Here is a 21120-nt window from a genome sequence, read left to right on the forward strand (position 1 = left end):
TACGTGTGTTGGAGAAAAACATAGAGGCAGAGCGTGCAGGTCTCTCGCAACGTCCATTACAACTCTCTCTCTCCCCCTCCTTGTGGTGCAAGCATCGTGTCTTTCAAGTCTCCTCTTCGGAGCTTGTCCCGACTCCTATCCTCCGTGTTTCGTCAACTAAAGTCACGGAGGCAGATTGAATTGAGAGACAAATGATGGATACAGCTCCGGAAGGTAGGTTGGCGAATGGGGGAGAGAGAGAGAGAGAGAGAGAGAGAGAGAGAGAGCACCAACTGCATGCATGCATGCTTGCAACGGTGCATCTGTGAAGGCAGCCGCTATAATTGTCAGCAGCATGTCCTAGAATCTTGTTTAAAGGAATTTTCCAAAATCGTTATTACATACTACTACTGGAAGAGAGTTAAATAAAATCATTCTCTAAACATGTCTTTTGCGATTCGATCTCTTGCGCATAACGGGTCTGTTGAAAGCCGACACGCTGCTGCTATGGCGACCATCTCTCCCCCGCATGCTGCTGTCGTCACCCTCTTCTAGGACCTTGCCGCACACAGTCACCCTCATGGAGGCCTCCTTTCTATTTTTCTGGCTGCTGTCGTCACACTTCTTTAAGGATACAACACCCCAAGTACTGACATGCACAGAGAATTCTAAAACTAACTACACTTCGTCGTCACTTCCAAACTTTTCTTTTTGCCCCCTTCCACTAATCACTAATGGGAGATTTTTTTATTTTTTTATAGCTACTCGGAGACAGAAATTATATCTGGGCATTGTGGAGATGGCAGCCCCTTCTTCCCCTTGTAATCTCTCTCTCTCTCTCTCTCTCTCACACACACACACACACACACACACACACACACACACACACACACACACACACACACGTATACACATGCACGAGAAAATATGGTTACACTTTGCAGGTCTCACTCGAACCAGAAAAAGGACGCTGGACATTCCTCTTGCTTCTGGGGTGCCTTCTCAATGTAAGCTTTCTTTCTCTCTCTTTTACATGTATGTATATATATGTAAGAGGAGAGAAGAAGAAGAAGAAGAGAGTTTTAATGTTGTAGGAAACTATCCCAAGGGACCTTAAATATCTAGCAGACGGAAGAGAGAGAGAGAGAGAGAGAGAGAGAGAGAGAGACAGATGATGAAATGAAATGTTATATACGCTTTCAAAAGGCCAAAATGACCTATGAGACCAAACTATTACAAAATTGTGAATCTAATACCATGTCTCGGTACAAAGGAACTAGAGTCTAGAACAAAGATACTACTACTAGAATCCATCCTCCTCTGCACTCTGGATGTTGAGAGAGTATGGCTCGAATCCTCCGCTGTAGTCTCCGTTGATGCTGTGTAGCCCCTCTCCTCAATCGTGGCCATCTAGATCTCCGTAGCTCAGTGCTCGGTCGATGAGAGTGCCGGTAGTGGTCGAATGAGTGTGGGCTGTCCCATATCTAGTGAAAAGAAATCAGTAATCTGTCTCTAGGACTGTCTCTCTCTATCTCTCCCCAATAAAGAGTCTCTATATGTGTGTAACTCAAGTAGATATAGCCCAAAACATCTCTGATCCTCATAACTCATGACTCTATAGAAAGGACCCTCTCTGAATAAGCAGTGGAAACGGCCCCGTATCTCATAGTACACTTTGCAATGTAGCTTTGTCTCTGGCTCTAGCTAGCATAAGCGACATATCTTGCTGTCTGTTGGTATCCCTATGAATCTACCAGTCTCAATCGCAAGCTGATGTGAGGATGTGCGTATTTGACCAATGGCACACCGCAAACCATGAGATATATGTGTGTCCATGTAGCTGGGTCAAATCACAAACCCATCTCCTATGAGGTGGAGAAGATGCTCTCTATAGAAAGCCACCTTTGTGCCCAACTCCTGTGGTGGCTCTATCCACGTCCTCCTGGTATCCAACTGGATCAGGTCCTGCCAAACGAGTCTAGTAATCTCCACCCGTAAAAGAGACATCGAGGGTGCCTGAAGAGAGTGCTGGAAAGGGGGCAGCCTGTCCACGGTGAAGCCGTGCGTCTAAAACCATGATGTCACGTGTTCATACCAGCATGAAGTGTCCCCCTTGAAGAGCTAACTCTTTGGAAGACGCAAGGGCCAATCTAACATATCCGTCTCTAGTAGTATCTCACAAACTGTGCACAAATGAGACAGGTTTGGTAAGCGCCTCAATCTCCATAGGAGGGGTAGCTAGCTCTGCTCGAATGATAGCGTGGGGTACAGAGGCCTTGGCTCTGATCAGTCGAGAGATCATAGATACCAAGGGCCTCTCCATACGTCTCCAACCATCTTGGCCTACAGAAGGTCCCCATATCTGCACCCCATACAACATAGCTGAGGCTACTAAAGTATCAAAGAGTCATAACTTTGTCCGAGGTTCCTGGAACTGAACCTGCGAACACATCCTCTCCAAGCCTCCCAAGGCTGCAAAAGCTCTAGTTAGTCTAGTCTTTGCTTCTCTTCCCAAAGAAAGCCTCGGCCCAGTGAAGACAACCCCAAGGTCAGTGTATGCATCTCTATACTCTATAATCTCTTGACCATATGTGAAAGTCGGTGTTGATCTCCTGATCCACTGTGGTGTGGTGTTAAACACCATAACCTTGGTTTTACCAAGGTTTACAGACAATCCACTATCCTCTACAGAACTGTGTAATGCATCCAATCGTCGTTGCATACTCTCTGGTGAGTCAAAGATCAACACAATATCATCAGCATATAACAACAATGGGATCCACGTCCCTATCAGCTGGGCACCTCTATCACCCTCTCTGTCAATGTAATCAGACACCTCATCAATATACATATGTCAAAGGTGCAGTGGAAAGAAGGTGAATCGGATGAGGAACTTGTCTGCAATTGTGATCAAGACACCTCTTTGTGACGGGCAGCCAATAGATGTCGAATCTATCACGATGGATCTCCTGGCCGTAAAGGCACAAGCACGTACCGCCCACCGAATGGGCACTGTATCTTGCCGGGGATGCACAACCGCTACAGAGCGGTGGTAATAGGCCCGAAAGGGAAGCGCTAGGGCAAGAGAGACAAATCGCAAGTTGAGATCACCACCTGCAAAAAACGCTACAGAGAGAATGTGCAAAAATGCTAGAGAGAGAGTGCTCGCTAGAAATTGCAGACGCTAGAGAGAAAATGCTAGCAGAAAAGAGAGCCCAAACATTGGTAATTTGCATTCAACAACTTGCCAACAGTACAAGGGGGGGGATTGCCTATATAGGACAAACTCCCGTTTGCCCTACTCAGTGTGCGCGGAAAGCCCATCTCCAAAGTAGCCTCCGAATCCAAACTGATTAACATGTAGCACTACAAACAGCATGGTACTCTGCCTCTGTGGAAGACAAAGCAATTGTTGGCCGTTTCTTGCTGCTCCATGAAACTGCTCCTGAGCAAAAAGAAAAGGTAAAACCTGTGGTTGACCGTCGTCCGTCTGAATCACCTCTACAATCAGAATCACTCCATCCCAGAATGACGTGGGGATTCAAACCTCAAGCTGCATAGTGAATGCTAAATGCTAAATGACTAGGTCGCCTTCAAATACCGCAGGACCCTGATGGCTTGCTGCATGTGTGACTTGGCGTTTTTGCATAAAGGAACTGAGTAGACACACCGGGAAACTGACCTCAAATCAAGTATTGAGTACCCAAATGAGAGAACCAACCAGTTTTCGATACTTTGTTGCATCTGCTAGAAGAGGAAGACCAAACTGTGACAACTTATGATTGGGATCCATGGGAGTAGAGATAAATGTGCACTCGGTCATACCGAATGCTTCCAATAATTCCCGGATGTACTGCTCGTGAGAGAGGAAGATGCCCCCCCTCTGTCTTTCCTAACCTCCAATTTAAGAAAATGATGAAACAAGCCAAGGTCTGTTATCTCAAACTCCTCTGACAAGGTTGCCATAATACTGCAGATGTGCTCAACATGGCTACCTGTAATCACAAGATCATCCACGTAGAGGATAACAAGTGTCATTAACCCTCCCTCACGGAAAACGTACATATTTGGATCAACAGAAGATCGCTTGAAGGAGCATAAAGTACCTTGGAGGTATGCATACTACCTAGCTCCATGGAACCCTCGCTGTGAATGGGAATTTTAGATTTGTCGCTGATGAAAATAGTACCACAGTGTCGCCGCATGTTGGACAATAGATTCTTCGTAGGTGTCATGTGCCGTGAGGCACCACTATCAAGGATACAATCACGACTATCTCGAGGAGAAAGGGTCACCAATGTCTCCGATGTCCTCGAAGAGTCCGTCGAAGGGAGAATCTCCAAATGAACAAAGGCCGATGACTGTACTACTACTGCCGAGGAGGTCGAAGCTTCTCCAACTCGCCTTGGATACTTCCTCCAATAATGTCCTTTCTCACCACAATTGTTGCAATGCCGCTCCGCTTCAAGGTGTCACGCTCGGCATCACTCTTCTTGTCTTTGGTGTTGGTGCTTTTCTTCTTACCCTTCTGCTTCTTGTTGTTGTTGTTGTTGGAAGAACCGGTCAAGGCTTCAAAGCTTGACTTCATCCCCGATTGGAACCTCTCCTCTTGGTCTAAAACCATTGGAACTAACTCCTCCCAAGTGATAGTATTCAACTGTCCACTGGTAATCAAGGAAGAGTAGAAGCTGGTATACCGGGGAGGCAATTGAGCCAAAAGCTGAATGGCCATGTCCTCCAAATTGATAAGCTTTCCCATATGAAGTATCTCCTCCTGAAGCTCTTGCATCTTGTTGATATGATCCTGCATGGAAGTATTCTTTGCATCCAAGTTTCTCAACTGCACCTCGAGGGCTATCCGCTTTATTGGAGAGACCTTATCATAGAAGAAGGCTGATCCCACATCAACCTCGCATCTTGCATTAGCCGAATGTGGCCAATCACCGCGGGTGAACTGTTGAGGATAATAAAAGACCGGATCCGGACATTGACTCGTTCCCATAACTTCGCTCCCTTTGAGTCCTTTGGCTTTTGGAAGGTGCTTGAGACAAATCCTCCAACCTCGTAAGAGTCAAAGACTGCCATCATGGCTGCTTTCCAAAGGGCATATTTGTCTGCATTCAATCGCCGATCTGAGGGAAAGGTAGGGAGTGTAGGTATCTTGATTGGTTGATTACCTACTCAGGAATAGAACTGGGACCAATCTCCCCATTCGTCATTGACGGTGTGGTCACAGCCGCTGATCCCATCCTCATGGTGTCCTTCATCACCATGGGCTGTCAGAGTCATCACTTTTCTCCATGGTGTTGGAGAATTTGGGCATGTGAAGCGGCTAGGTTGAAGTGGAAGAGAGGAAATCTACAAATCTGTCCACTACAGCCGAAATTAGCCCCAAAAGAGTGAAAAACACAGAAAAAACAGCAAAGCACCTCCTTTTTTCGCAAAAAACAGCAACTCAATCTTCCACAAATCACCGATCCGATTCAAGAGCACGCCGTGGCTTTGATACCATGTCAAAGGTGCAGCTGAAAGAAGGTGAATTGGATGAGGAACTTGTCTGCAAACTGCGATCAAGACACCTCTCTGTGACGGGCAGCCAATAGATCTCGAATCTATCCCGATGAATCTCCTCGCGGTTAAGGCACAAGCACGTACTCCCCACCGAATCTTGCCGAAGATGCACAACCGCTATGGAGCGGTGGTAATAGGCTAGAAAGGAAAGCCCTAGGGCAAGAGAGAGAGATCGCAAGCTCAGGTCACCACCTGCAGAAAACGTAGAGAGAGAATGTGCAAAAACGCTAGAGAGAGAGTGCTCGCTAGAAACTGCAAACGCTAGAGAGAGAAAACGCTAGCAGAGGAGAGAGTCCAAACGTTGGTAATCTGCATTCAACAACTTGCCAAAAGTACAAGGGCGGTGACTGTTTATATAGGTGTAAGGTGCAGCAGAAGTGAATCTTGAACTTTGCTCAAGATGAGTGCTCCGAACTGTGCTCAAGGGTTCCTTTTACTTACGGAAGGGAAGTCCGAAGCCTTCCGTTCCTTTAGTAAGAGAGTGCAATGGACACAAACAAAGTGGTGAACACTGTGAATGAAGGTGCATGAGACTGAGAGATAGAGAGAGAAGAGAATACGACACCAGAATGTTGTCAAACCCTCCTCCGAAGGCCCCACTCTCTATGGCGAGAGCGGTCTACTATTGATTGCACAAATCTCTACAATGCTTTGGACTTGCCGACGATGTCGACGACGATGAGGATGACGACAAGACGGGCTGAAATCTGAAAATGCTAATGGCTGAAATCTGCAAATCTTTATCTGTTGAATTCTGACTCTATGTTGATGACGACGATGTGACGACGACGCACTGAAAACTGATAACGTTGGTCTTCTTGTTGTCTTGTCGTGACGGAACTGCAAAATGCTGGTTGTTATGCTGCTCCAAAAACACTAGGTTGATTTGGAGTCATGCGGGGGGAATCTGCTAACGCTAGGGCTGATCTGTTGTATTGTTGTCACTGGGGCTGATCTGCAATGCAAAAACGTTGGAGGCTCTGTAATGCTGAAAAACGCCAGGCTTGGTTATTGGCTGAAAACGCTAGGTTTACCTCCGGTGGGGGGTCTTGTTGAGAAGGCGCCTATTGAACGCGAAGTTCCTGCTGCCTCTTCTGCCCAACAGTGCTAGCACTAGGTTTCTATATATATTTGCTTAGCAAAATTGCCCTACCTAGTTCCCAACAAAAGTCACTTAAAAATAATAAGTGAAAAATGTCAAAAATAGGGAAAATAGGTCTATGCACTGTAAAATGCTCGTGATGGGCTCTGATGGAAATCTAATGGTCATGCTGTGTGCAACCAGAGGATATGCATCTAATCTAAGTGTCTGGACATGCACGGTCTGTGAAGAGACTCACAAAAGTGCCAGATCACTTCCTATGCTAACTGAACTGAATCCATGTCATGAAGTAGCTTGTCCACGTACACATAGGGTTAGATGTGCACGTGACAATAGGACAAACTCCAGTTTGCCCTACTTAGCTAGAAAACCCCACGATTCTAGAAAATGGCTAAAATGGCTAATAAATATGTGAACTCATTAAAAGTGACCTGGAACACATATTTAAATTTTAGTGGCCTAAGTGCAGATGACTCGAGACTCTGACTTTGGGAAACACTAGGAACAGGGGTCATGCCTCAAGGCATCCTATCGGGTGAGCAATACAATGATGTGCATCCCCGAGAATAGGTACGTTGTCACGTGTACATCTAACCCTATGTGCATGTGGACAAGCTACTTCATGATAAGGGTTCAGTTAGCTTAGGAAGTGTTCTGACACTTTAGTGAGTCTGTTCGCAGACCGTGCATGTCCAGGCACTTAAGAGTAGGTGCATATCCTCTCTCTGGTTGCACACAGCATGATCATCATCATTACCATCAGAATCCATCATGAGCATTTTACAGTGCACAGAACCTATTTTCCCTATCTTAGCCATTTTTCACTTATTATTAATAAGTGACTTTGTTAGGAAACTGGGTAGGGCAATTTGACTCAGGCAGTATATAAGAAAAGCTAGCACTAGCACTTTCTTGCAGAAGATGGGACCACAATTTTGACAGTGCACCTTCTTAGCAAGACCCCCCTACGGAACACCTAGCGTTTTTAGCCATCAAGAATAGTCTGGCGTTTTCATCAACTGCAGATCAGCCCCAATGTTTTTGCAAGTTGCAGATCACCTTGGTGTTAGCAGATCCCCTAGCCTTTTCTGCAGCAGATACAGTTTCAGCCCTAACATTTTGGGAACAACAAACCAACCCTAGCATTTGCAATTTTTGGCGACAGATCCTCTCATTTGTATCAGCGTTTTGCATTTTCAGCAGTCTGACTCTGGACCACAGCCTCCAAAGCTTGCAGATCTCACCGTCCTGCAGCAGATCCTTACTGCATGGTCAGATCAGCCAGCGTTTGGAGATTCAGCCCGCTATTCGCAGATTTCAGCATCTGCGTTTTCAGCGCATCGTCGTCGTCACCAACATAGAGTCAGAATTCAGTAGATACAAGATTTGCAGATTTCAGCCCTTAGCGTTTTCAGGTTTCAGCCCGTCTCATCGTCATCGACATCATCGGCAAGTCCATTGCATTCAGACCATTGTAGAGATTTGTGTAATCAATAGTAGACTGCTCTCGCCATAGAGAGTGGAGCCCTGGGAGGAGGGTTTGACAACATTCTGGTGTTGTATTCTTCTCTCTCTATCTCTTTATTCACAGTGTTATCCACTTTGTTTGCGATCATTTACACTCTCTCACTAAAGAAACGGAAGGCTCTTTCTTCCGTAAGTAAAAGGAACCCTTGAGCACAGTTCGGAGCACTCATCTTGAGCAAAGTTCAACATTCACTTCCTCTGCACCTTACATTGGTATCAGAGCTTTGGCAGTGTTCTGTATCACTCAAGAAAAGAACCACAAGATTTTTTTTTTGCTTGTTGCGGTCGCACGTAACCCAAGTCCACTTGTCTCCATTCCTAGTTGTGTTTTTGAAGAGTGACAGGAAACCCAAAAAGAAGGGCTTGTCCAGCCTCCCCTTGTTTCTCTTTTCACTCATTGAGAGCGGACCGTGCACTTAGCGGCCGGCTAATCGACAGGCGGTAAAAAAGCAACCTTGGTGTGAGCGCAAGGCCGCCAAGGGGTGCGCCCGCGGGAAAGAGAAGAACTTGGGTAAGAGAAGATCCTTTTCTAACCACAGATTACAAGCTAAAGAAAGAACCTCAAGACCTCAAGAACCACAAGAACCCAAGTTTCTCGTGAACTTAAGAACCCAAGACTTCAATGTATGGTCATCAGCCGAAGCGGAATGGATACTTTGCATGGAGGTGGTGAGCATGGGAGTGGCGAAGAAGAGTTTTTACCACCAGGAGGTTTTTGTTTTTCCGACCCTCCCCCTTCCCCATCTACGCCAAGGTTTGCGCCAAATCGTATGGAGGCTTTGGTCAAGACGACGATGAACATGATGTTGCAACAAGAAGCGCAACGCGCTACCTTGAAGCGTGAGTGCGAAGAAAGAAAGGCAATTTTGGATCGCGAAAGCGACGAAAGAAAGGCAGCCTTGGAGCGTGAGCGTGAGTAAGCACGCTTGGTGGCCGAAGAGAGACAAGCGGCCTTGGAGATACAACGTGAGGCGCAGAGAGACCAACGTATGCAAGAGTCGTTCCTACAGGTACTCACCTCGAAACCCGAGCCGGTCAAAGATGTTGGTGGTTCATCAAGTGGCGCAAGCCAAGATTCGGACTCCAACAATGTCACGTGACACATCCAACCCTATGTGTTCGTGGACAAGCTACAGCATGACCAGGGTTCAGTTCAATCATGTCAGTCTAGAATAGGAAGTGATCTGGCACTTTTATGAGTCTGTTCGTAGACCGTGCATGTTGAGACACTTAGAATAGATGCATATCCTCTGGCTGCACACAGCATGATCATCTAATTTCCATCAAAACCCATCAGGAGCATTTTTAGAGTGCATAGATCTATTTTTCCTATTTTTGACATTTTTCACTTATTAATTTAAGTGACTTTTGTTGGGAACTAGGTAGGGCAATTTTGCTAAGTTTGTATATATAGAAACCTAGGGCAGTACTTTCTGGCAGAAGAGGCAGCACGAGCGCTTGCTCACAGGCAACTTTTCAGCAGGACCCCAAGTTTCTCTAGCGTTTTTGCATCACAGCAGAAGAGCTAGCCTTTTTGGACAAGAACCCAGATCAGCCAGCGTTTTGCTTCTGCATCAGCTTGGCGACAACAAGGAACAGATCAGCCCTAGCGTTAGTGGTTGCACCAGCAGATCCACAGCGTGTTTGCAGCAGGACCCATTTTCAGCCCTAGCGTTTTTGGTTTGCAGATCAATATCAGCATTTTTGCAGATCTTCGAGACGGAATCAGCCCTAGACTCAGCGTTTTCAGTTTTCAGCAGTCAATACCCACAGTAGAACCCCTGAATCTCGCAGATCTCACCTTCTCGCAGGAGATCCTCGCCGCACGGTCAGATGTCGCGAAGTTTGCAGTTTCAGCCCGGAAAACGCAGATTTCATTTTCAGTGCGTCGTCGTTGCAACGGCGTTATCGCCGTTGTCATCGACATAGAGTAGGAATTCATCAGATAAAGATTTGCAGATTTTAGCCATTAGCATTTTCAGTTTTCAGCGCGTCTCGTCGTCCTCCTCATCGTCGTCGACATCGTCGGCAAGTCCAAAGCATTGTAGAGATTTGTGCAATCATAAGTAGACCGCTCTCGCCATAGAGAGTGGGGCCTTCGGAGGAGGGTTTGACAACGTTCTGGTGTCGTATTCTCTTCTCTCTCCATCTCTCAGTCTCATGCACCTTCATTCACAGTGTTCATCCACTTTGTTTGTGTCCATTGCACTCTCTCACTAAAGGAACGGAAGGCTCTCCCTTTCGTAAGTAAAAGGAACCTTGAGCACAATTCGGAGCACTCATCTTGACCAAAGTTCAACATTCACTTCCGCTGCACCTTACATTGGTATCAGAGTCGGCAGTGTTCTGTATCACTCAAGGAAAGAACCACAAGAACCACATAATTTTCTTTTTGCTTGTTGCGGTCGCTCGTAACCCAAGTTCTCTTGGGTTTGTCGATTCCTAATCGTGTTTTTGAAGAGTGACAGGAAACCCAAGAAAGAAGGGCTTGTCCCTCCTTCCCTTGTTTCTCTTTTCACTCATTGAGAGCGGACTGTGCACTTAGCGGCTGGCCAATCGATGTGAGGTGGAAAAAAGCAACCTTGGTGTGAGCGCAAGGCCGCCAAGGGGTGCGCCTGCGGAAAAGAGCAGAACTTGGGTGAAGAGAAGATCCTTCTCTACCACAGATTGCAAGCGAAAGAAGAACCTGAAGAACCGCAAGACCTTTAAGACCCTCAAGAACCCCAATAACCAAGACCCCCAAGAACCCAAGTTCCTCGTGAACTTAAGAACCCAAGACCACAAGAACCCACAAGAACCCACGACTTCAGTGGATGGTCATCACTCGAAGTGGAATGGATACTTCGCCTGGAGGTGATGAGCATGAGAGAGGCGAAGAAGAATTTCCTCACCATGGAGGTTTTCCTGACCCTCCCCCTTTCCCATCTACGCTACGGATTGTACCAAATCCTATGGAGGCTTTGGTCAAGACAATGCTAGACATGATCGCACAACAAGAAGCGAATCGTGTGGCGGCCGAAGAAAGACAGACAGAGCGTGCGGCACAGAGTGAACGACGCATGCAAGAATTGATCCGACTTCTCGCCTTGAAGTCGGAGCTCGCCAAAGATGTTGGTAGTTCATCAAATGGCGCAAGTCGAGATTCGGACTCCAACAACCCAGTCACAGAGAAGATCCAGTTTAGTAAGTATGATGGTAAGAGGATGTTGCGGTTATTCATTCTTGGTTGCATCAATTTAATGCTTATTTTGCGACAACTAAGAAGACAGGAAATAGCAAGGTTTTGACGGCAGCTATGTACCTTACCGATGATACCATCAATTGGTACCGCGCATGGCAACCTAGAGGAAGCCGACGAATTCACGCCCCTTTCCTTCAATTGGGCTGATTTCCAAGACACGCTCAAGGCGCGGTTTATGCCACCTTAGTATCTCACACAATTGAAGGACGATTGGCGCGGTCTCAAGCAAAATGGTATGCCAGTTATGTCTTTCGCTAATCGTGTTTTGCAGCTCGGCACTCAATTACGCAAATCGGATGCGGAGCGCAAGGACGCATTCCTTTATGGATTGGACGAGTATATCAAGTATGATGTCGAGGTGCTCGATCCAATCGATCTCAATAAAGGCGGTAGCGATTGCTCTCGCACAAGAGATAAAGCACAATAAGGGAGAGCCTAAGGAAAACAAGACTTCGACAAGTACCTCTCAGAACTTTCAGAACGGTAAGACTGGTAAGAACGGTAACTCTGCTAACCAATCTTCCAATAGTTTCAGAAAAGAACTCTCAAAGTGAACCTAAGGGTAAGCTAACACAATTGCTAAACCTAAGCTCATTCCAGATGAAAAGGTAGCACAAGGAATTTTAGGAGGATACATCACGTCGGAAGAGCAAAGCACTTATTCTAAGGAAGGTCGTTGTTTTCATTGTCACATTAAGGGTCACATAAAAAGAACATGTCCTAAGCTTGACTCTAATGAATCTAAAGAATCCACAGAACCCACTTCCTCTGTCAATGCAATAAATGAGAACATGAGTGTGCCCCAAGTTTCTCATGACCCTCCCATCGATGAGTCATTAAATGTTATGGTCATATGACAGGGTAGCGTTTTGTCATATTGTTTGACCGAGGCTCTATGCATGATGTGATTAGTCCCTCTCTTGTTGAGAGAGCCCGTCTAGATGTTAGTCAGAAATCTCCTCTTGAGGTCTCTGACTTCGCTCCCGGTATGGACTCTCTCCTCACGAAGTAGTGCCTTGATGTGTTGTTTACAATTCAACAAGTTGCTTTCCGTAGAAAATTTTTAGTCTCTCCTCTCTCAAGATGTGATATGATTTTGGGCATTCGATATTTCGTGAGCATAACCCTCTCATTGATTGGGCGGAAAATACGTTCACTTTCAATGCCAAAAGTGACTCTCCCATTGTCACTCGTGGAGAGCAAGTTGTTCATTCTCCATCTCTCATTTCTAACGTGTAGGTGAAGATTGAAAGGATTCAGGAGAAGGAGACTCTCTCAGTCTCTTCTTCTCCAAAGCATGACACACAAGAATTGCATGATAATGATGAGCATGATGATTTGCATGATAATGACAAGCATAATGATAAGCATGATGATGAGCATGATGATTTGCATGATCAAGATGTGATTTCTCACAGGCATGATGATTTGCATGAAGATGATGTGATTGTTCACAAGGATGATGTGTTAGTCGATACTTTCTCTAATGAAGCTAACCTCATTGCAGATTCGATCAATCACGAAGAACCGATCTTGGCTCTCAAGTCGAGGTCCACAGAACCCCCACAGGAAGATTCGATCGATCATGAAGAACCGATCTTGGCTCTCGAGCCTAGGTCCAAAGAACCCTCGCAAGAAGTACTATGTGTTCGTATGATTAGTCAGCACGCATTGTTTGAGTGTTTCATTCGTGATCCTTTTCTGTATTTTAGTCAGTGCCTTTATGTGATCCCTTTTCCTAGGCATGCCATATTGTACGCTGAGCACGATTCACTCATGAATGAGCACGGATGTATGCAGATGATTCATGAAAAGCTAAAAAGTATGCATTCAAAGAAGTCACATTCCATGTCTCTTCCTTGACAAGACACAGTCGTAGAGAGAGCACAAGAAGGATTGAGCATCAAGCATCGGCATTTCCATTGTGATTTGCCACAGATGATTCATTTAGATCAGAAAGACAAGTTTCGACCCCATTGTTTGCGTGTGTTTGATGAACGGTTTGGCACTCCGTCTATATGTTCATCTACATTGCATGCACATTCTTTAAAGAAGAATAGAATCTTTCCAGTCACTTCACATGGAATGGGTATGTTCATGTTGGAAGTGGTTTCAGGAATTTTCATCCTCGGAGATTCTTGAAGAAGATAGATGCATGACTCTGGATGAAGTGGAAGCATTGAAGATGACTTTGTGTCGCTTTCGGCGCGGCCCAAAGAAGCAAGCGTTGCAGACCTTTATGATGTTTAAGTATCGCACGACCCACACATCAGAGTGGGCCGACGAAGCGTCCTTCCCAGGATTCCAGACCCTGTTTGGCGATCTCCCTCGACGCCATACAGTTCGCTGCTAGTACCTCACTTTGAAAAGAAGGGGATGTCACATGACACATCTAACTCTATGTGTCTGTGGACAAGCTACATCATGACCAGGGTTCAGTTCAGTCAAGTCAATCTAGAATAGGAAGTGATCTGGCACTTTTATGAGTCTGTTCGTAGACCGTGCATGTCCAGACACTTAGAATAGATGCATATCCTCTCGCTGCACACAGCATGATCATCAGATTTCCATGAAAACCCATTAGCAACATTTTTACAGTGCATAGACCTATTTTCCCTATTTTTGACATTTTTCACTTATTAATTTAAGTGAATTTTGTTGGGAACTAGGTAGGGCAATTTTGCTAAGTTTGTATATATAGAAACCTAGCGCTAGCACTTTCTGGTAGAAGAGGCAGCAGGAGCGCTTGCTCACAGGCAACTTCTCAGCAGGACCCCAAGTTTCTCTAGTGTTTTTGCATCAGAAGCAGGAGAGGTAGCGTTTTTGGACAAGAACCCAGATCATCCAGTGTTTTGCTTTTGCATCAGCCTGGCCACAGCAAGGAACAGATCAGCCCTAGCGTTAGTGGTTTGCATCGGCAGATCCACAACGTTTTTGCAGCAGGATCCATTTTCGTGTTTGATTTGCAGATCAACCTGAGCATTTTTGCATATCTTCGCGACGGAATCAACCCTAGACTCAGCGTTCTCAGTTTTCAGTAGCCAGTAACCGCAGTAGAACCCCCGAACCTCGCAGATCTCACCTTCCTGCAGCAGATTCTCGCCGCACGGTCAAATCCCGCGAAGTTTGCAGTTTCAGCCCGGAAAACGTAGATTTCAGCATCTGTATTTTCAGCGCGTCGTCGTTGCATCGTCGCCATCGCCGTTGTCATCGACATAGAGTCAGAATTCAGCAGATAAAGTTTTGCAGATTTCAACCATTAGCATTTTTTAGTTTTCAGCCCGTCTAAATGTCGTCCTCATCGTCGTCATCGTCGGCAAGTCCAAAGCATTGTAGACATTTGTGCAATCATAAGTAGACCGCTCTCGCTGCATTCTTTGCCTCTCATTCTGTGCAGGCAAAGCGTGAGTTACGACGAGGGGCACAAGCAGCATTCATCTGTGCCTCTCCAGTTATCTAGAGTATTCAGGCTCTAGACAGGTATTCAGCTTTGTTTACCAAGTTTAAGCATCTCTTTTTGCAGGATGATCTTTCACACCGTCTCCCACCCGAGCGGCCAGAGGACCATGCATTGAGCTTACGGAGGGGCAATAGCTTGTCAGTAAGGCTCCCTATCGTTTGAACAAGACACAGGAGGAAGAGTTAGAGCGGCAATTCACGGAGTTGGTGGCTAAAAGATTCATATGTTCTAGTGTAAGTCCTTTTGCTGTTCCTATTTTGTTTGTCCGCAAGAAAGATTGTTCGTCTCGTTTATGTGTTGATTACAGGGCATTGAATAAGATGACCGTCAAGAACAAGTTTCTGATGTCTCGCATTGAGTATATCCTTGATAGGCTCAATGGGGCAAAGGTTTTCAGTAAGGTTGATCTCAAAAGTGGATACCATCAGGTAAGGGTATGCAAAGGCAACATCTACAAGACCGCCTTTTGCACAGAGCGAGGGCAATGGGAGTATGTTCTTATGCCTTTTGGATTGACAGGTGCCGTGGGTACATTTAACCGTTTCATGGTAGGCCGTTTTGGCGATATGGTTGGTGTATGTTTGTTCATCTTTCTTGATGATATTCTCATTTTTTATGCAGAAAGGGTATTGACTCGTTTGGATGAGTGTCACCTGTACATTGCAGCTAAGAAATCTGAGTTTTTTCTCGGTTTACAGTTCTCACAGATCACCAAGCCCTCAAGTGCCAAGTACGGTGGTCACAATTTTTTGAGCAATTTGGAGGTTTGATTGAGTATGTGCGTGGAAAAGCTAACCGTGTTGCAGATGCGTTAAGCCGCAAAGTACAGATTTTGGCTCTTGAGTCAAGATCCACAGTTTCTCTTCAGGGTGTGTTGTTCTACAGCATGAAGAACCAGTATGCGAACTCCGAGTTGGTAAGCATGGTTGCAAGCTCTTGCTTCCCAAGGGCAAAGCAACTATCTCATTTGTGATGGTTTGTTGTATTTTCGTCAACGTCTATGTGTGTTGCCCTCTCATATTACATGATGCACATGACTCTCTCACGGGTGGGCACAGGGGAATGAACACCACTCTGGAAAAAATAGAAAGATTCTTTTATTGGCCTAAACTGCGAAAAGATGTGTTTCGTTATGTCACACAGTGCACCATTTGTCAAAAGGTAAAAGCTCTTCGGGGTAAGCAGCAAGGCCTCTTGCTTCCGCTGCCTATTCCGGATGGATCTTTTCAAGATATTTCTACGGATTTTATGGCTAACCTTCCACCTAGTTTGCATTGAAGGAACACTCAATGTTTGACAATTGTTGATCGTTTCAGCAAGTTTTGCATATTGATTCCTTGTAAGGCCACAGTCACCGCACAAGATGTGGCACGGTTGTTCATAAAGTATTGGTATCCATCTGTGGTCTGTCAAAATCGATTGTTTCAGATAGGGATGTTAAGTCCACGTCCAATTTTTGGCGCGCACTCTTTGAAAATTTTGGCAGTAGGTTGAATTTTTCATCAGCTTTTCATCCACAGTCAAATGGTCAGACAGAGATTTACAATCAGTTGGCTTTTGATGTTTTAAAGTCATATGTGATCGACAGTCTCATTGAGAGCTCTATCTCCCATTGGTTTAGGCTATTTTGAATGACTCTTTTTCCTCTGCCATTGGTCAAACTCCGTATGAGGCAGCTTTTGGCCATCCGTTCCAGTCACTTTTGACTCGTTCGTTCAGTCAAACGCCTGATGCCAATGCTGAAAGTCAGTCATTGGATGAGATTTCTGAGAGTGTGAAGCTTCGGCTAAGCAAGGGTCAGGAGTCTTACTCACGGCAGGCTAATAAGCATCGTCAGGATGTTTCAATCAAGGAAGTGGATGGAAAGAAATGTCCCAAGTTGTCTTTTCGAATGTATGGTACATTTCCTGTCATTAAAAAGATAGATGAGGTTTCAATGAAATTGCAATTGCCTAACTCATGGTCAATGCACAACGTTTTCCATGTTTCTTGGTTGAAAGTGTTCAGGAACACCACCAAAGGACATTTCCAAAGAAGAAGAACCGGAGATCATTGATGAAGCTGAAGTCATGGAGCCGGAGCAAGTGTTGTTGCATTAGTTTCGCCATGGTTCAAAGAAGCAAGTGAGTTAGTACTTTTTAAAGTTCAAGGATTGAGGAACCCACGAGGGAGTGTGGGTTGATGAAGAGTTTTTCAAAGATTATCCCAAAATGTTGGCAACCTACAAGGAAGCCATGCAGATCGGTACGAGTATCTCAATTTAAAAAGGAGGGGATGTCACGTGCGCATCTAACCCTATGTGCACGTGGACAAGCTACTTCATGACAAGGGTTCAGTTAGCTTAGGAAGTGTTCTGGCACTTTTGTGAGTTTGTTCGCAGACTGTGCATGTCGAGGCACTTAGAGTAGGTGCGTATCCTCTGGTTGCACACAGCATGATCATCAACATTACCATCAGAACCCATCACAAGCATTACAGTGCAGAGAACCTAGTTTCCCTATTTTAGCTATTTTCACTTATTATTAATAAGTGACTTTGTTGGGGAATCGGGTAGGGCAATTTGACTCAGGGAGTATATAGGAAAAGGTAGCGCTAGCACTTTCCACAGTGCGCCTTCTTAGCAAGACCCCCCTGCGGAACACCTAGCGTTTTCAGCCATCAAGAATAGCCTGGCGTTTTCATCAATTGCAGATCAGCCCCAGCGTTTTTGCAAGTTGCAGATCACCCTGGCGTTTGCAGATCCCCTAGCGTTTTCTTCAGCAGATACAGTTTCAGTCCTAGCATTTTGGGAACAGCAGACCAGCCCTAGCGTTTGCAATTTCTGGCGACAGATCCTCTCATTTGCATCAGCGTTTTGCATTTTCAGTAGTCCGACACCGTACCGCAGCCCCCAAACAAGCAGATCCTCGCTGCACGGTCAGATCAGCCAGCGTTTGCAGATTCAGCCCGCTATTTGCAGATTTCAGCATTTGCGTTTTCAGCGTATCGTCGTCGCGTCGTCATCATCGCTGCCGTCATCGACATAGAGTCAAAATTCAGCAGATACAAGATTCGCAGATTTCAGCCCGTCTCGTCATCGTCCTCATCGTCGGCAAGTCCAATGCATTCAGACCATTGTAGAGATTTGTGCAATCAATAGTAGACTGCTCTCGCCATAGAGAGTGGGGCCTTGGGAGGAGGGTTTGACAACATTCTGGTGCCATATTCTTCTCTCTCTATCTCTCAGTCTCAGTACCTTCATTCACAGTGTTATCCACTTTGTTTGTGATCATTTGCACTCTCTCACTAAAGAAACGAAAGGCTCTCCCTTCCGTAAGTAAAAGGAACCCTTGAGCACAATTCGGAGCACTCATCTTGAGCAAAGTTCAACATTCACTTCCGTTGCACCTTACATACGTCTATCTCAAGTACGGCCGGCCACAACCACAAAACAGCCCCCACTCCCTAATCTGCTCCTGGTGGATATCAAAGCTCCACCGGACAGGAAGTTTGATTTGACAGAAAGATAATTCTAAATGAATTGTTGGATTTATAAGTGAGGGTTTTCTCACTTGGAACACCGTGGAAAAATAATTATGAATGAAATATTGGAATTTTAAGTGAGAGGGTTTTTCTCACTGGAGACATTCGAGTACAAAATATTCCTAGTGCGTCATTTAGACTAATGACGGGAGCACTATGAAAGGGAATATATGTAAGGCCACCAAGAACAGATACTTCTGATGCGTCACAACGGATGGGTGACAGGGAGCATCGGGAAGAAGTATTCAACCATCCGGAAATGGACATCTCTGATGCGTCATAGGATGGGTGACAGGGAGCATCGGGAAGAAGTATTCAACCATCCGGAAATGGACATCTCTGATGCGTCATAGGATGGGTGACATAGAGCATCGTGAAGGAGATTGTACCGTAAATTCGGTAGGAAAAAACTAGGTGATGGGTATTCCTGATGTGTCACAAGGTGGGTGACATGTTCATTGGAAAGGGAATATTTATAGTCAGCAGGAAATTCCGAATTGTGTTAGAATTGTGCACAAGGAAAAGCAAGCACTTGAATGAAGATCGGTTCAGAGGAAACTTTGAGGAAAAAAAGAATGCTTTTTGAGAAAGTGGGATTGCTTGCGAGGAAGTCTATGTCTGCATTGCAATTGTGCATGTGATTGCATCCAGGGACGCTTGGGAAGTGCTGTGAAAGCATTGTTTTTAACTCATAAGTTCTATTGAGTTTTTGGGCAGATTCGGACCATTTTTAAAGGTGACCGGCTGCCCACTTATAAAGTGGGCAGCCTATGATTAAATAAAACAGTAAAAACCAGCCAGCGATTTTTCTCTCTTTTTTTGGCAGCAGAGAAAAAAAAAAAAACTGAAAAACAGGTGCGATCTCTACGTGAGCAGCCAATGCTTTGCTATCTTTGTCATGGCCAGGGAGCTATAAAAGTATCACACGCCCTCTCCCAGAGGGAAGACCAATTTTCCAAGGAGAAGATGCTGCTGCAGATTTATAGCCGCAAAGAAGACATTCGCCGGTGATGCCCATTGCTGCCCCAAGTGTATCCAATGTCGCTAGGATCCGATGCACGAGTTCCCTCGCAAAGAAGTGCCTACAGAGCGTGTTTCCATTGCGACAAGCTACTGTTTTTCTCTGTTTATCAGCCCATAGATGTCGTAGACGGGGCTGATTTACGAGAAAGACTCCGAGAACACACCTCTTTTGTGCGTAGGATTGGACGAGAGGATTTTCTATGTAGAGATCTCTTTCGGGGATTTGCTTTTCGAGAACCGAGTTGCGTTTTGAGCGTTGAGACTTTGAAGGTAACGTTTTTCATGTTATGATCTCTGAATATTTGATTGCAGGTGTACTTCTTCTTCACGAGGAGTAGGAGGAGAGGAAGGCATGAGCCTCTACAGGAGAAAAGCGCTCTGAGGAACTAGAGCCAGATCAACTTAAGGGTTTCGTACCCGAGTTTTGGGAAGTAGATCCACGGATGCGAGAGAGGTAGACTCTCGAGATGTGATTTGGAAGTTGGGATTTCCAAGGGAAGAACTTCGTGTCCAGGAAAGCAGAGTTATTCTGCGAGAAGAGGACTCTGGAAAACAGAGTCGGAAAAGACTTGTAGGGATGCCATGCCCTGAGTCTGGAAGGTGAGATCCAAGGCGAGAACCTTGATTCTCGAGGATTTGGAATAAATAACGGAAGTTCCTTGGAATAGGGTTTTGCCCTAGGAATAGGAAGCCGAGGCTTCCGGGAACCATGAGGTCTTATTCTAGAATGGAATGAACGTGGTAATACGTTCGGTTCAAGTGCTTGTATAGATTTCTTCTCAGTAATAAAGATACTATTACGGGGAAGACCAGCCCATCTTCTGGTCCCCAATACTATGTCGATCTTCTCTCTCTATCTCTCTCTCTCTATCTATTTCTCTTTATATACTCTGGCTTCAGTAATAAGTGATAAATTCTATTTATCCGAGTATACTTTATAGTGCTATGTGCTCCCGTTTGTGACAAAGCTGAACTCTAACAACATACCAAATAGAGTAGGAGGCAATGGGCAACCCTGTTTCACCCCAATGGTGGAGTGAATTAAATCAGATATCCTCTCTAGAGTGGGTACATGTCCCATCACTGATATGTATAGAGCCATAATCCCCTAAATCAACATTGTGGGCACGCCCATCTCTTGCAGTTTGCGCATCAATTGAGATCTTGGTACCATGTCAAATGCTTTGCGGGAATCCAGAAAGCTACAATAAATCCGCCTCCCATGTGACCTACCCTCCTCAATGATGGCTCTGAGTGTGAGGACTCAGAATATGATCAAGAGTGGAGAAACCCCTCCTGAAACCGGCTTGGCCCTTTGCTTGTACACCCTCACCCTTTGCCCAATTACTCAATTGCTACTCAAGAATGGATGCATACAACTGTGCCGATGTGTGCCCAACCATAATAGTGCGGTAATTCCCAGGCTCTGTAGGATCACCTGCTTTGAAGATAGGCACAATAGTAGACAACCTCCAAGTCTCAGTTAACCCCTCACACATGGCACGATTGAACAACACTGCAAGAACCTCTACGAGCATATCTCTAGCATGTGTAAATTGCTCTTCTACTAGACCATCATGATCATATGCCCTGCTGGTCCTTATCCCGTCAATGGCTCTCTTTACCATCTCAGTGGTAAAGAAGGTTCTGGTAGGTGGGCACGTGTCACAAGACGGGCACCACGTGCCAATAGAA

The 21120-nt window shown here is 45.5% G+C and overlaps 1 protein-coding gene across 2 annotated transcripts in view; it reads left to right on the top strand.

Moving 5' to 3' along the window:
* Positions 1-408: 408 nt before the first annotated feature.
* LOC147422129 (uncharacterized) overlaps positions 409-21120 on the top strand; it is a 68371-nt gene continuing 47659 nt past the window's right edge. Inside the window, exons 1-3 of one of the 2 annotated variants that reach the window (XM_086503465.1) lie at positions 409-625; positions 741-800; positions 924-986. In XM_086503465.1, the coding sequence (XP_086359591.1) occupies positions 509-625; positions 741-800; positions 924-986 (240 nt within the window). In that variant the 5' untranslated portion in view covers positions 409-508. The remainder of the gene's footprint in view (positions 626-740; positions 801-923; positions 987-21120) is intronic. The other variant, XM_086503464.1, reaches the window with a different exon arrangement.

Source organism: Adiantum capillus-veneris, chromosome 27 (assembly GCF_014529385.1).
Source record: "Adiantum capillus-veneris isolate H3 chromosome 27, ASM1452938v2, whole genome shotgun sequence".
In the NCBI taxonomy this organism is placed as follows: domain Eukaryota; kingdom Viridiplantae; phylum Streptophyta; class Polypodiopsida; order Polypodiales; family Pteridaceae; genus Adiantum; species Adiantum capillus-veneris.